Source organism: Ornithorhynchus anatinus, chromosome 10 (assembly GCF_004115215.2).
Source record: "Ornithorhynchus anatinus isolate Pmale09 chromosome 10, mOrnAna1.pri.v4, whole genome shotgun sequence".
In the NCBI taxonomy this organism is placed as follows: domain Eukaryota; kingdom Metazoa; phylum Chordata; class Mammalia; order Monotremata; family Ornithorhynchidae; genus Ornithorhynchus; species Ornithorhynchus anatinus.
In genome coordinates this window covers 58,877,505-58,892,499 of record NC_041737.1, presented here as the reverse complement: position 1 = coordinate 58,892,499, position 14,995 = coordinate 58,877,505, and the positions used below count along the sequence as shown (strand labels likewise).

The window sequence follows — 14,995 nt, the reverse complement described above, 5'->3', positions numbered from 1 at the left end:
AGCATTGCTTTGCACATAGTAAGCGCTTAACAAATCCCATCATTTATTTATTTTTATTTATTTATTCCGAGACCAGCCCATTTTCCACGTTCCCGCATGGCCCTCCTGATGGAGCAAAGGCAGAGCTCCTGCCCTCAAAGACCTCAGTGGGCCATTGGGTGTAGCTTGGGTAGAGTCGTCCCTCCTTGCCCTCCCACCTGTGGCACCCGGGGGGTCGGGGTGAGATGTCCGGAGTGGGGACCGTCCTCTGGGATCGACTGGGATTGACTGTAAGCCCGTCAAAGGGCAGGGACTGTCTCTGTTGTCGATTTGTCCATCCCAAGCACTTAGTACAGTGCTCTGCACATAGTAAGCGCTCAATAAATACTATTGAATGAATGACTGGAACCCCAGGTCGGACTAGTTAGGATGAGATGCGGCCTTTCGCCGCACGACACAGAGCTTTTCCACCCGAGGCCTCGAGGTTGCTTTCAGGCCCGGCCCTTCGCCTCCTTGTCCTGAGGTAAGAGTTTTCCGAGAGCCCAGACCCCTTGAGGTGGCGAGGCCCGCTTCACCCAGAGGCGATGGAGCCCAGCCGAAGGGCCCTGCTCGGCTTCTTCCCCCAGAGGGGAAACTGAGGTTCGGCCCAAGGCTCTTCCTCCAGGCCCCTCATCTCGTCCCCGGGGCTTATTTCTCCCGCCTGCTCCCTCGTTGAACCCCACGGGGTGTGAAGAACCGCCCCCCCCCCCGCCCCGTCGCCCCCGTCGCCCTCATCCCTCAACAGCCCCTCGCGCGCCTCGCGCGCCTCGCGCTTTCCCGCCCTCGCGCGCCTCGCGCTTTCCCGCCCTCGCGCGCTGCCCCCGCCGACTGCGCAGGCGCCAGAGCCGTCCCTCGCGCTCGCCCCGCCCCTCTCCCCTCTCATTGGTCATCCGGCCGGCCCGGCCCGCCCACGCCTCGGGGCGATTGGTCGCCCCGCCTGTCCATCCCGCCCCCTCCCCCCCCCACCCCCCTCCCAACTCCGGCCCGTCCGCCGTGGCCCCGGGGCGGGGAGCGAAGGTCCCGGCGGTGCGGGCGGCCGCCGGGGCCCCCGCGCCCTCCCCGCCCCCCCCCGCCCCCCCCCGCCCCCGCCCCCCCCCCGGCTCCATCCCCGGCCTTCCCGCCGTCCCCGGCTCAGATGCACCGGGCGCTGGGGCGGCGGCGATGCGCTCCGTGCGGGCTCTGCAGGGCGCCCTGCAGCGGGTCGGGGGACCGGGCTCCCGGGCGGGATGGGGGCCCCCGGGCCGCAGCCCCGTCCTCGGCGGAGCCCGGCGCCACCACCGCAGCGAGCCCGCCGCGCAGGACCGGGAGACGCCACCGGGCAGCCACCAGCCGCAGCACCTCAAGCCCGATCAGTAAGGCCCGGGGCGACGGGGGCTTCGGGACCCCGGGGTGGGCGACGTCAGGGGTAGGGCCGAGAAGACGGGATCGCAATCGACCAATGCCACTTACGGAGCACTTACTGTGTGCACAGCACTCGGGAGGGTCCCACACAATAATAATCATAACAAGGTCGGGGTTGGTTAAGCGCCTACTATGTGCCGAGCACTGTTCTAAGCGCTGGGCTAGGTACACCAGGTTGTCCCACGGGAGGCTCACAGTCTTCATCCCCGTTTGACAGATGGGGGGGCTGAGGCCCAGAGAAGTGAAGTGACAGGCCCACGGTCACCCAGCTGCCAAGTGGCAGAGCCGGGATTCGAACCCATGACCCCCGACTCCCAAGCCCGGGCTCTTTCCATGGAGCCACGCGATAATGTTGGTATTTGTTAAGCACCTACTATGTGCCGAGCACCGTTCTAAGCGCTGGGGGAGATAAGGGTCATCAGGTTGTCCCACGTGGGGCTCACTGTCATCATCCCCGTTTGACAGATGGGGGAACTGAGGCCCAGAGAAGTGAAGTGACTGGCCCACGGTCACACAGCTGACAAGTGGCAGAGCCGGGATTCGAACCCATGACCTCCGACTCCCAAGCCCGGGCTCTTTCCACTGAGCCACGCGGCTTCTCTAACACAGTTGGCGGGCACAGACCTTGCCTACGAGGAGGTTAAAGTCCTAGAGGATGTGGGGAGACACAGGGGCTTGGACATGGGGTGTGGGGGGGAGGTTAGGGGGCACGGGAACGTGCTGGCCCCAGGAGAGGGGTATGGAGCTTTGAGGGCACTTGACAGAAAGGGGAGGGACACAGACGCCCCCTCCTTTTTTCTGGTCCCAGCCTTTTCTCTCCTTGGCTGGGGAGCCCCCTGGAGGGGCAGGGTCTGGGTCCAATCTGATTGTGTTGTATCTATCCCAGTAGTACAGTGGTTGGCACATAGTAAGAACCTTTATTATTATTATTTTTCCCCCATAGACCACGATGAGTCTCTCTTGGGATGGAGCAGGGGCTTCCGTCCCAACAAACTCACCTGGCACTCATTCCCCACGCGGGCAGATCCAGTCCCTGGGTGGGCGGCGGGGACAGAATCTGCAGGGGTGGGCCTCAGGGGGTCGACCACAGGAATCTGGGTCTCTGCCGGTGGGGACGCGGCACCTAACTACCCAGACAACACTTTATCTCTCCCTCCCTCGGGCTTACCCGTCTCGGGCCGGAGTATGGGTAGGAATGTATGTGTGTGCTGACATTCACCATTCTGGAGGACATGTAGGTGGATGGATGGATGGATGGATGGATGGATGGATGGATGGATGGATGGATGGATGGATGGACGGTGAGGGCTTTTCAATGGAGTGAAATGTCCCAGAAGCAGCTACTCCTGAAACGCCACACTCTGGCTGAGTCTGGGGAAGAGGCCAAAGACCCAGGCCTGACACCTGCTGTCCATCCCATTCCTGTTGTCGTCTGCCTGCTGATGAGAAGATCCCAGCCCATACTTCCTAATAATAATAGTAATAGTGGTGGTAATAATAGTAACTGTGTTTTTAAGCGCTTACTATATGCTACTCACTGTACTAAGCGCTAGGGTGGATACAAGCAAATAGGGTTGGACACAGTCCCTGTACCATGGTGGGAGCTCACAGTTTCAATCCCCATTTTACAGATGAGGTAACTGAGGCCCAGAGAAGTGAACTGAGACTTGTCCAAGGTCACCTAGCAGATAAGTGGCGGACCCAGAATTAGAACCCATAAACCTCTGACTCCCAGGCCCGTGTTCTATCCACTATGCCATGGCGTTTGCGAAACATTTACTATGTGTCGAGTGCTGGGGTAGATACCAGATAATGAAGTTGGACACAGTCTCTGTCCCACATGGAGCTCTCAGTCTAAGTAGGAGGGAGAACAGGCATTGACTCCCCTTTTCCAGATGAATAACTGAGGCACAGAGGAGTTAAGTGACTCTCCCCAGGACACACCGCAGGCAAGTGGCAGAGCCAGAATTAGAAGCCAGGTTCTCCGACTCCAAGGCCCGGGCCTCGTTCCACTAGGTCACACTGGCCCCGGCCCTGTTTCCACTTCCGAGAATGATTGTGGGGCGGGGCGCTATCAGGACGTGGGGCAGGTGGATGGGGAGGGGTCTGTCGGGGGCTGGGGGACAGATGTGTGGAGGGCTGTCGGGGCCGGGGGAGCAGGTGGGTGGAGGGCTGTCAGGGCTGGGGGCCAGGTAGGAGGAAGCTGGTTGGAGCAGGGAAAGCAGACAAAGGGTTAACACTCTCATGGCCCTCTTTCCCCCCATCGGTGTCCCCAATGGGCTCCCCCCCACCCCTGCCATCTGCGTCAGATGGGGGCGTTGGGTGGGGAGGGGGTCACGGAGAGAGTCTTTTGGCCTTCTTGGGAGTCGTGTGGCCCCCGTCTCCTGGCAACGGCCCCCTGGCCCCTGTGGCCTTGGACTCCTGCTCCCTGGACGGTTGGGGAAGGGGGCTGGGGAGAGCCGCGTGGCACGTGTGGCTGGAGGACGGGGGAGGCTGGGGGAGGAGGGAGGTGGGGGTGGGGGGACCACAATTCCTGCCAGTTCTCCGGTCCAACTCCCTCCCCCCTCCCCCCATCCCATCTCCCTGTCCCGTCCCTGTCCCCTCTCCACTTCCCTTCGTGCCCCAGCCCCTTCTTCCTTCCCGTGCCAGCCCTGTGGTATGCCCCCCACAGGGATCAGATGGACAGTGGCATGCTACCCCGCCTTGGGGACCTGCTTTTCTACACCATCGCTGAGGGCCAGGAACGCATCCCCATCCACAAGTTCACGTCGGTAAGATTTCTGCCAGAGCCCCCATCCTTCCCCGTGCCCTGACAGTCACTCATCATCATCATCATCAACTAGATTTACTGAGTGCCCACTGCGTGCAGAGCACTTTACTGAGCCCTTGGGAGAGGACAGTAGGGTACATAGTCACCATCCCCTTCCTCAAGGTATTTATCATCCCTGCCCGGGAGGGGCCGGAGAACAGAGATCAGATCCCGACCCACCTTGGAGGGCTGGGGCTGGGAGGGGGGCAAGGAGGAAGGGAGCGCCGGGCCGATTGGCTCCTGCCCAGTGAGGGAGCGATGGGGCACTAAGCCAAATGTTGGGGAGAGGGCAACAGATGTGGTTGGTAGACACCATCTTTGCCCTCAGAAGCTTCCGGTCTAGTGGGGGAGACCCGCTAAAATCATTACACAAAAGAGGGAGCAATGGAGTACATAAGCTGTGTACATAAATGCTAACGGGGTTGTGGACACTTAAATGCTGAAGTGGCAGGAAAGTCCTCATGTTTCTGTAGAGGGATATAGTGCTGGGGGCAGTGAGGGGCATTGATTGGGGATTAATCAAGAAGGAGAATGGCCTAGTGGAACGAGCATGGGCCTGGGAATCAGAAGGTCATGGGTTCTAATCCTGATCCCGCCACTTGTCTGCTCTGTGACCTTAGGTAAATCACTTAGCTTCTCTCTGCCTCAGTTTCCTCATCTGTAAATGATAATGATGGTATTTGTTAAGGACTTACTATGTGCCAAGGACTGTTCTAAGCAGTGGGGTAGATATAAGGTAATCAGGTTGTCCCACGTGGGGCTCTTAATCCCCATTTTAAAAAGATGAGGTAACTGAAGCCCAGAGCCGTGAAGGGTAGATACAATCAAATCAGGTGGAACACAGTCCCTGTCCCACATGGGGCTTACACTCTTAATCCCCATTTTACAGATGAGGTAACTGAGGCCCAGAGAAGTGAAGTGATTTGCCCAAGGTCACACAGCAGACAAGTGGCGGAGTTGGGATTAGAACCCAGGTCCTTCTGACTCTCAGGCCCATGTTCTATCCACTAAGCTGCACTTTAGACTGTGGCCCTGAGGGACAGGAACTGTGTCCAACTCAATTATTTTGTAATCTACCCCAATACATAACACAGTGCCTGGCACATAGTAAGCACTTAATAAATACCACAATAATAATAAATAATAGTAGTAATAATAGGGAAAGGCCTCCTAGAGGACCTGGGACCTCAGAAGCAGTGAGCACATGACCTAGGGGAAAGATCCCAGAACTGGGAGTCAGGAGACTTGGGCATAGTAGGTTCCAATGCCTCTTTCCTCCTCTGTGACCTTGGTCAAGATGCTTATCTGCTCCTCTGGTAAATGGGGATAAAATAAATGTTCTCCTTCCCTCCCCACCTCCATCTTAGAGTGTGACCCCCATGTGGGATTGGATCAAACCATAGTGTCTGATCTGATTATATTGTGTCTCCCCAGTACTGGGCAAATAGTAAGCACTTAATGAATACTATTAGTATTATTATTATAAGGTCTTTAGAGATGGGGTGAGCTGTGGTCTGATGACTGTGAAGGGGGAGGGTGTTCCAGGCAAAAGGGAGGGTGTGAGCAAGGGGGAATCAGGCCCAGAATATGGGTTGACTTGAGAGGGATAAAGTGTGCAAGCTGGAGTGTAGTGGGAGGGGAGCAAGAATTAAAAAGGAGGGAGACTGCTGATGGAGGGCCTTAAAGCTGATGGGCAGGAGTTTCTGTTTGATGTGGAATGGAATGGACAACTATTGGAGGTTTTTAAGGAGTGGGGAGAAGTGTGCAGAATGACATGCTAGACAAATGACCAGGGCAGCAGAATGAAGTATGGACTGGAGAGGAGAGCAGCTGAGGGCAGGGAGGTCAGTGAGGAGGTTGAATCAGGATATGGCAAATACTGGGACCAGCGTGGAGGGCGTTTGGGTGGAAAGGAAGGGGTGGATTCTAGAGACGATGTAGAGGAATAACCGAACCGACAGGATTTAATGACTGACTAGATGTGAGGGCTGAAGGAGAGGGAGGAGCCAAGGATAATGGTGAGGCTGAGGGCCTGGAGCGGCCATCAGCAGGGATGGGAGAGCAAGCTGGAGGAGAGGTTTTGGGAGGGAGGACGAGGGGCTCGGTTCGGCACACGTTGAGGGTGAGGGGTCGGCGAGATGTCTGGAGAGAGATGGGCAGGAGGTAGGAAGGGATGGGAGCTGGCAAAGAAAGAGAGAGGTTGCAACTAGTGAGGTAGATTTGGAAGTCGTCCGCAGAGTGGTAGGTGGTCGGGGTGCAGGTTTGGACCCTCCCCTCCTGAGGCGAGGCAACCTCCCCGCCTCCAGAGAGCTGCCCCCTGCCTCAGAGAGCTCATCCCATGATCCACTGCACCTCCCTCACTCCAGACACCCCAGAAGCCTGCTGGATGCCATCCTGTTCTGGGCGGACCGAGGGTCGGGCTGGGCAGGGCCGGGGAGGACAGGCCGGGCTAGGTGGGAGTTAGGCCAGGCTGTCTGGAGGCCGGGTGTGGGGAGGGAGTTAGTTCTCTGGGGGGTTTCCCTCCCCACAGGCGCTGAAAGCCACCGGGCTACGGACGTCCGACCCCCGGCTGCGGGACTGCATGAGCCAGATGCGCCGCCTGCTGCGTGAATCCGGTGGTGGCGACCTCCTCGACCGGGACCTCTTTCGAAAGTGAGAGCCCTGGGGCGGGGCGGGCCGGGGCGAGACCCCTTTCCCACATCTCCCAGTGGGCCCCAGATGGGTGGCGGCCGGCTCCTCCATCTCTGCCCTGTTGCGGGGTCCGTGTCGGGCCGTGCCAAGCTGTGCCGGGCCGAGCCAGGCCGGTCCGTGCTGAGCTGTGCTGTGCCGGGGCCCAGGTGTGTGAGCAGCAACATCGTCCTGCTGACCCAGGCCTTCCGCAAAAGGTTCGTTATCCCCGACTTTGAGGAGTTCACCAACCACGTGGACCGGATCTTCGAGGACACCAGGGGCCACACCGGGGGCCAGGTCAGGGCCGGGGGCGGCTGTGGGTCCGGGGTCCGTGGCCGGGTCATCCTCGGACGGAAGGACAGACGGACGGACAGACGGACCTCGCTGTGGGGGAGGAAGCGCCCCAGGGAGAGGAGTTGAGGAGCCTCCCGGCCCAGGATGAGTGGGGCCGCTCACCCTAAGCGTCCTCTGCCATTTAGTCTCCTTTTTCTGGGCAGGGAATGTGCCTGTTATATTGTTACAGTGTATTCTCCCCGAGCGCTTCGGGCAGTACTCTGCACACAGTAAGCACTCGATAAATTCCATTGACTGACCGACTGACTGACTTGGCTCCGCTCTCCCTCCCCCTCGGGGGTCCAGGTTGCCGCCTACATCCCCCAACTGGCCAAGTTCAACCCAGAACTGTGGGGCGTTTCCCTGTGCACGGTGGATGGGCAACGGTGAGTCCCGGGGTTCAGGAGGGACGGGGGGGACCAAACCGGCTGGGCCAGGCCCCCGCACCTCGCTCGTCCGCCCGGCTGTCCCACCGGCCGGCTCACCGCCCCTCCTCACCGACAGGCACTCGGTGGGCAATACCAAGATCCCCTTCTGCCTGCAGTCGTGCGTGAAGCCCCTGACCTACGCCATCTCGGTCAGCACCCTGGGCACCGAGTACGTGCACAAGTATGTGGGCAAGGAGCCCAGTGGACTGCGTTACAACAAGCTGTCGCTCAACGAGGAAGGTGAGGGGCTCGCCCGCCCTCCCCCTCCCCCGTCCTGGGGCCCCGGCAGGTCCAGCCCCGGAGTGAGGAGAGGGAGGAGGGGGTGGGATTTGGGGCGACTGGGCAGAAGCCATGGTGAGTCGGAGGCCTTGTGTGGGATGTCTCTCCCTAGGGATCCCCCACAATCCCATGGTCAATGCTGGGGCCATTGTCGTGAGCTCCCTGATAAAGGTAAGTTCCCCTCGCCCATCTCCATGGCCCCCGTTCCCTCACCCAGGGCCCCCGCTCTCCAAACCCCATGGCCCCCAGCTCTGAGCCACTCAGAGAATGCCACTCTTTAGGGGAGGAAGGGTCTGGACCCCCAACCCCAGGAGCCTCAGCCCAATGTGGCCAAGGATGGGGGTTTGGCCTGGGCCCCCCCTGGAGGGCAGGAGGCCGGGGGAGGGCGATGCCAGGCTGGAGCCGATTGGTCCCTGCCGGGGAGGGAGCAGGTCAGGGAGGCGAATGACCCTGGCAGGGGCAGGCGTCGCCAGCGTCACCTGAGCCACGAGGTGGCCTTGAGCAGGGTGTCGGGCTGGCCGGCCAGCTGCCCCGATCCCAGGGCTTGAGCAAGAGTCGGGGGCAGCGACCCCGTAGCCGATCAGCCAATCGGCTCCCACCGGAAGCCCCCAGCCGAGGGCGGAGGAGACGACAGCCGGGCCGGTTCTACAGCCAAATGGAGCCCTGACGGATCGGGGTGGGGGCGGGGGTGCCTGAGCCCAACCACCGCCCCCGCCACCCTCAGCCTTGCTGTCCCCCCCTCCCTCCCAAGTCCAGTCGTTCCCTCCTAAATGTCCAGCGATCACCCCCCTACCCCCACCCACCTGCCCCACCACTGACTGGCTTCTCCTTGCAGATGGACTGTAACAAAGCAGAAAAGTTTGATTTCGTAAGTTCCGTTGCTGCCTCCCCAACTTCCCTGCTGCCTGGGGGCCTGCATCCCCGACCCCTGGGGTTCAGGCCTGGGTGGGGGCGTTGGGGGCCCCGGGGAAGGGTGTAGGGCCTCTCGGGGCAGGGGATGGAGGCCCTGGGGTGGGGCAGGGGCGCTCAGGGGTGCTGGCCTCTTTGGCTTCAGTAGTGAGAAGACACTGTGAGCTGAGCCCAGGGAGGACCCCCCGTCCAGGGGCCTTTCCACTTTTCCAGTGGCTCCTCCCACCTCTCCCTTCCTCATTCTCCCAACCCCCATTCTTGCTCCCACCTCCATCTCCCCCATCCTCCTCCCCTTGCAGGTGCTGCAATACCTGACCAAAATGGCGGGGAATGAATACATGGGTTTCAGCAACGCCACGTAAGACCTTGTGGGAACTTGGGGAGTGAAGTGGTAGGGGAAGGGAGACTGGGGTGGGAGCGGGAGTCGGCAATTCCCTGTGGGCCCTGTGACTTCTCCCAGCCCTCAGTGGGCTGGGAAGCCTGATGGCTAGGGCCCTGCCCCAGGCATTCCCCCTCCGTGCCGCCCTCCCCCCAACCCCCTTTGTGGGGCTTGGGCTGGGATTCCATCGTCTCTGGCCAAGTGCCCTCCTCTGCCCTCAGCCCTCCCAGATCCTGGGTGAGGTTCTTTCTCTCCTCAGGTTCCAGTCAGAGAAGGAGACGGGTGACAGGAACTACGCCATTGGCTATTACCTCAAGGAGAAGAAGGTACCTGAGCCAGTGGCTGGGGCTGGAGGGGGGAGCCACAAATCCAGCTGGCTACAGGAAGGGGACTGGAAGAAGGGGCTCTGGGAGGATTCAGAGCCCCAGGTCAGACAGACCTCACTCTGAGACCCTACCCATCACTCCCTCCCGTCGCCTCTAGCACACGCTGCCCCATCCACCCCACCCCCTATCGGCAGTTCCCCCTCCCAAATCTAACAGACCTCAGCCCCCATCATATTCCAGGTCCTACTGAAAGCCCACCTCCCCCTTTGTGCCTTCCCTGATTAACTCCCATGTCTTCTCTCTAGTCTGGATCTCCTTCCCCCTTCATATGTGACAGATCACCACACTCCCCACCTTCAAAGCCCTCCTAAAAATCCCATCTCCTCCAAGAGACCTTCCCCAGCTGAGCCCTTATTTACTCTATTTTCCCTCCCCTCTGTGTCGCCTACACACTCGGCTCTGTACCTTTTAAGCACTTGATATTCACCCCACCCCCAGCCCCACGGCACTTAGGTACCTAGCCCTCTACTCTCCCATTTCCCCTATCGGTGATTTATTTTATTATCTTTCTCCCACTGGAGACTATAAAATCCTTGTCTACCAACTCTGTGGTATTGTACTCTCCCTAGTGCTTAGTACCGTGGTCTGCACACAGTAGGCGTTCAATAAATGCCATTGACAGACAGTGCCTTCTCTGATGAAGCAGCGTGGCTCAGTGGAAAGAGCCCGGGCTTAGGAGTCAGAGGTTGTGGGTTCTAATCCTGGCTCCGCCACTTGTCAACTGTGTGACTTTGGGCAAGTCACTAAACTTCTCGGTGGCTCAGTCACCTCATCTGTAAACTGGGGATTAAGACTAAGCCCCACGTGGGACAACCTGATTACCCTATATCTACACCAGCACTTAGAACAGTGATCGGCACATAGTAAGTGCTTAGCAAATACCAACATTATTATGAAGTCCCAGTTTTCCATCAGTTGGTCTAGTCAGTCCTTTTACCTTCCTTAAATCAATCAGTGGTATTTATTGAGTGCTTACCATGTACAGAGCACTGTACTGAGTGGGAGAGAATAGTCCAACTGAGTTGGTAGACGTATTCCTTGCCCACAAGGAGCTTACAGTCTCGAAACTCATCTTCAGCACCTACAGAGAAGATGTGCTTTCACAACTGCACATTCAATGCTTTATTTTGATTGCTCTGCTGGTAAGTGCTTTTATGGCTATCTCCCCTGGTAGAGTGGAAGCTCCTCGTAGGCAGGGAAGGTGCTGCTTGCTTGTGGTATGTTGTAGTCTCCCAAGAGTTTAGTATGGTGCCCTGCTACCCCTGCTTCTGCTGCTGCCGTTATTCATCCTGTTCTCCTTGCAGTGCTTCCCCAAGGGCGTGGACATGATGGCCGCCCTGGACCTCTACTTCCAGGTACAGACCCCTGCCTCACCCCGAACTCGGACCCATCCCCGGCAGCCCCGCCCCTCCGAGGACCGGGTGCAAGGGCCGGCCGAGGGCCCCTCCGTCCCCACCGGGCTGACCCTCCCCTCCCCCACAGCTGTGCTCGGTGGAGGTGACGTGCGAGTCGGGAAGCGTGATGGCAGCCACGCTGGCCAACGGCGGCATCTGCCCCATCACGGGCGAGAGCGTGCTGAGCGCCGAGGCCGTCCGCAACACCCTCAGCCTCATGCACTCCTGCGGCATGTATGACTTCTCGGGCCAGTTCGCCTTCCACGTGAGTGGCCGCCGGCCATCCGGGCCCGGGGCGGGACGCGGCCGTTCGGGGAGCGGGATGGGGCGGCGGGGGGACCTGCCCCGCCATGCAGCCGGCCCCCGCCCCCCCAGGTGGGACTCCCCGCTAAGTCGGCCGTGTCCGGGGCCATCCTGCTGGTCGTGCCCAACGTCATGGGGCTGATGTGCCTGTCACCCCCGCTGGACAAGCTGGGGAACAGCCATCGTGGCGTCAGCTTCTGCCAGGTGAGGGGCAGGCCGGCCGGTGAGGGAGGTGAACTTGGGCGGGGGGTCGTCCCGGCCTTCCTGCCGCGGTTGCTTCCCCAGCCCAGCCCCCACCCTCCTTTCCACCCCGCGACTCCCGGCTCCCACGGCAGGAGCTGGTGTCTCTCTTCAACTTCCACAACTACGACAACCTGCGCCACTGCGCCCGCAAGCTGGACCCCCGGCGGGAAGGCGGTGAAGTGAGGGTACGGAAGGCCCCGGTGCGGCGGGGAGGGGTCGCGGAAGGCGGTTAGGGACCCGCCGGCGGCCGGGAGACGGCTGGGGGGCTCTGGGCTGGCAGACGGGTGGCTCTGGTTTGCTTTTTCAGAACAAGACGGTGGTGAACCTGCTGTTCGCAGCCTATAGTGGAGACGTATCTGCCCTGCGCAGGTATGGTCGGCCCCCTACCCCTGCTCCTCCCCGCCCCACCAGTTTCTCCCCCTCCCGGATCGAACTCCCAGCCCCGTCCCATCCACCAGGTTTGCGCTGTCAGCCATGGACATGGAGCAGAAGGACTACGACTCCCGCACCGCCCTGCACGTCGCCGCAGCTGAAGGTACTTGTGGGGCCACCAGGGCGGGACCCCGGGGAGGTCCCCCCTGGATCGCCCTCCTCCCCCTCTGGACCACCTCCTCTCCCCCCTTCCGGGCCCTGCCTCCCTCCCACCCCCCAAGCCCACCCGGCTCCAGGCTCCTGCGTCTGCCTGACCCGACGCCACCCCCCACCCCGACCCCGGCTCTCTGGCTCAGGGCATCTGGAGGTGGTCAAGTTCCTGGTGGAGGCCTGCAAGGTCAACCCCTTTGTGAAGGACAGGTGAGCGGGGTGGGGGTGGAGGGGGAGGAGGGGGAGGGAGGGCTCTCGGCCGGGCACGCCTGACCCCTGACCCCTGCAGGTGGGGCAACATCCCCCTGGACGACGCGGTGCAGTTCCAGCACATGGAGGTGGTGAAGCTGCTGCAGGACTACCAGGACCGGTTCGCCTTGGCCGAACCCCGGGCTGAGCAGGCCGAGGCCGAGTCCCTGTCCAAGGAGAACCTGGAGAGTATGGTGTGAGGGGAGGAGGAGACTGTGCCCCTCCCAGGCCCCCTCAGCGGGTAAGAGGGGAGGGGAGGGGCGCTCGGCCCCAACCCAGAGTTCCTGCCCTGGGTGGCCTGTGCTGCTGTGGTCACTCTTGACCCTTGTATAGACAGAGAAAGTATTTTGTGTGCAAATAAACTTTAATTACATAAATGCATGCTTTGCAGCAGCCCAGGTAAAAATGATCTGAGCTGTGTGACCAGACTAGCACACGCACACACACACACACACTCACACTCAGAGAAAACACAATCCCACAAGCTACTCGTAGTGGTGGTGCCCAAGACCTTTGATTGCTCCAGAGTTGGAGCTGTGGGAAGAAACCCCTCAGCACTTCCACCTTCCAATTCCAGAAATCCCAGTGTGGGGTGGGAAACAGGGATTCCCAGCCCCCACCATACGTTGTCTCTCCCCTCTCTCCGGGCCGGGCTGTGGGTACTGCGATACCAGGCGACGGGTGGCCGGCTGCACGCTAAGGCAGGATGGAGGGGAAAGTCCGCAGTGCGGGCAACCGGACACAGGTTAAGGCAGGACCGCAGGGGCAGCCTGGAACCGGGTAGTGGGGGCAGCTGGGCCGAGGATCCGGTCCTTGCGGGTGTAGTATCAACACTGCACTGAGTGGGGCAAGCCTGGAGCCTTGCTCATGCCAGGGAGGCAGGGACAGGAAAGGATGGAGTCCTCTCCGCCGGTCAGAGGTAGTCGGGGTGGGTGGCCGGAGCCTAGGGCGGAGTCACAGTGTTGGGATTAAAGCTGAGTGAAGGCCGAGCGCCGGCAGTACTAAGCGCACCGGATGGAATACCCAGCAGTGAGAACCCGCTGATGTAGCCCCGGTGGCCCAGGGAGAGGGAGGCGATGGTATGTTGCACTACTGCCCGTGTGTTGGGGTGAGCGCCGGGGCAGTGGAAAGGGGTAACTGGGGTTGTGACCTGATGATGGCCCGGGTGGGAGCCCAGGACAGGGTTGCCCCACCACGTGCCCCCCCGGCTCCCCTGGTTAGAGGCCCGCGGGCACCTCAAGCCCCGAGTGGGTGAGGAGTTCCCCGTCCCAGAGGGCGAAGGCGGGCACCACGGGGCCCCGGAAGTCTGCGTGCAGGGTGTGCACCGTGGTGCCTCGCCCCACGTCCACCAGGCCCAGCTGCCCGGCCTCAAAGTCCAGGAGCAGCCCCACGCGCTCCGGCTGCCCGATGCCCACGAGGGGGGAGCTCTCGTTGGCCTGCATGGCGTACCAGCCGCGCTGGGCGAAGGCGAAGACCCACGAGCGCTCGTCCACGCCGATGCAGCCGTCGCGGGACACGTCCACGTCGGCCACGCCGATGCGGAAACGCCGGGACCGCCGCACGGTCACCTCCCAGTAGTGGCGACCGCCGGTGACGGCCGTGTCGCCCAGGACCACCGCCCACTCCCGGAAGCGCTCCATGTTGGGGGTCGCCTTGGTGGGGTCTAGTCCCACCGCCCGGTACTTCACGCCCGTCTCTCCCTTGAAGAGGTCCAGGCTGCTGTGGGCGGTCTTCTCTTCCAGACGGAAACTGAGGCCTGCGGAGGAGAGGGGAGAGGGGTCGTGGGCGAGGAGACAGGAGGCAAGGTTGACGCAGGGGGCCTGAATGGGGAGGTGGAGGGTCTAGGGAGCGGCCAGGGGTAGAGTTTGACGCGGGGAAGGTGGCCCGGGGAAGCTTAGGTCCGGGGGATCCCGGGAATGGATTGGGGGGCGGAGATGGGAGGATTTCGGGGAGGTACTGCGGGGGTCGTCGGGGGGAGGCCCCGGGGCGGTGTGGGGGGTGGAGAGCAGGCCCCAGGGGTTGCGTTGGAGCGGGCCCCGAATGCCAGGGGTTCATCGAGGCAAGGACGAAATGGGGGGCGATAGAGGGTCCCCAGGGGGCGGGGGGAGCCCTCCAGATTTGGGGGTGGGCGTCGGGGCCAGTCCCAGAGGAGCTCTGCTGAGGCTCGGGGAGGGTGGCCTGAGGGGGGAGCGGGGGTTCCCTACCTCTCCAGACCCCCATAACAACGGCCCCCAGTCGCCCGACCCCCCAGGGGCTCAGGCGCAGAGAACACGCCAAGGGCAACGCCATCTTGCCCCTCGGGGGTGGGGAATCCGCCCCCGCCCCCCACCTCCCGCCATGCTGCCCGCCTCCGTCACGTGACCCCCGTCCCCGAAGAGCACAGCGCCATCTGGCGCCCGGGAGGGGGTTAGGCCCTCCCGGGGCTGGCCCCCTCCCCCTCCCGGCGGTGACGTCACGCGGGAGGGCCGGAGGAGACAGCGCCATCTGGCGCCCGCCCTCAGATTGACGACCCCCTCCCCGTCACGTGATCCTCCGCCCTCCCGAGCGGAGGCGCGAGGCCCGGATGGAGCCGCGGTTTGCCCCGCTCCGTCGCCATCTTGGGCCTCCCCCCA

General features: G+C 61.6%; 2 protein-coding genes across 3 annotated transcripts; one reads left to right on the top strand and one right to left on the bottom strand.

Moving 5' to 3' along the window:
- Nucleotides 1-1,141: 1,141 nt before the first annotated feature.
- Nucleotides 1,142-12,761, top strand: GLS2 (glutaminase 2). 2 transcript variants are annotated; one of them, XM_029073833.2, is made up of 18 exons: nucleotides 1,142-1,370; nucleotides 4,091-4,190; nucleotides 6,759-6,880; nucleotides 7,066-7,195; nucleotides 7,538-7,617; nucleotides 7,736-7,899; nucleotides 8,051-8,109; nucleotides 8,774-8,806; nucleotides 9,147-9,205; nucleotides 9,486-9,552; nucleotides 10,917-10,967; nucleotides 11,095-11,271; nucleotides 11,382-11,513; nucleotides 11,645-11,737; nucleotides 11,860-11,921; nucleotides 12,011-12,087; nucleotides 12,281-12,344; nucleotides 12,424-12,761. In XM_029073833.2, the coding sequence occupies exons 1-18, from the start codon at nucleotides 1,180-1,182 to the stop codon at nucleotides 12,581-12,583; spliced, it is 1,821 nt and encodes a 606-aa protein (XP_028929666.1). In that variant the 5' UTR covers nucleotides 1,142-1,179; the 3' UTR covers nucleotides 12,584-12,761. The 2 variants fall into 2 exon arrangements, with proteins under 2 accessions (XP_028929666.1, XP_028929665.1); XM_029073832.2 differs by having other exon boundaries at nucleotides 4,046-4,190.
- On the bottom strand, nucleotides 12,729-14,729 carry SPRYD4 (SPRY domain containing 4). Its single transcript, XM_007662478.2, has 2 exons — nucleotides 14,588-14,729; nucleotides 12,729-14,139 (listed from the first exon to the last, which is right to left on the bottom strand). The coding sequence occupies exons 1-2, from the start codon at nucleotides 14,670-14,672 to the stop codon at nucleotides 13,601-13,603; spliced, it is 624 nt and encodes a 207-aa protein (XP_007660668.2). The 5' UTR covers nucleotides 14,673-14,729; the 3' UTR covers nucleotides 12,729-13,600.
- Between the last annotated feature and the right edge of the window lie 266 nt (nucleotides 14,730-14,995).

Bases quoted from the DNA above. Each gene is read 5' to 3' on its own strand.
- GLS2 (XM_029073832.2), top strand. From the start codon at position 1,180: ATGCGCTCCGTGCGGGCTCTGCAGGGCGCCCTGCAGCGGGTCGGGGGA. The intron at 4,191-6,758 runs GTAAGATTTCTG...CCCTCCCCACAG, and splicing joins CCATCCACAAGTTCACGTCG to GCGCTGAAAGCCACCGGGCT. The intron at 11,514-11,644 runs GTGAGGGGCAGG...CTCCCACGGCAG, and splicing joins GTGGCGTCAGCTTCTGCCAG to GAGCTGGTGTCTCTCTTCAA.
- SPRYD4 (XM_007662478.2), bottom strand. From the start codon at position 14,672: ATGGCGTTGCCCTTGGCGTGTTCTCTGCGCCTGAGCCCCTGGGGGGTC. The intron at 14,140-14,587 runs GTAGGGAACCCC...TCTCCTCCGCAG, and splicing joins TGTTATGGGGGTCTGGAGAG to GCCTCAGTTTCCGTCTGGAA.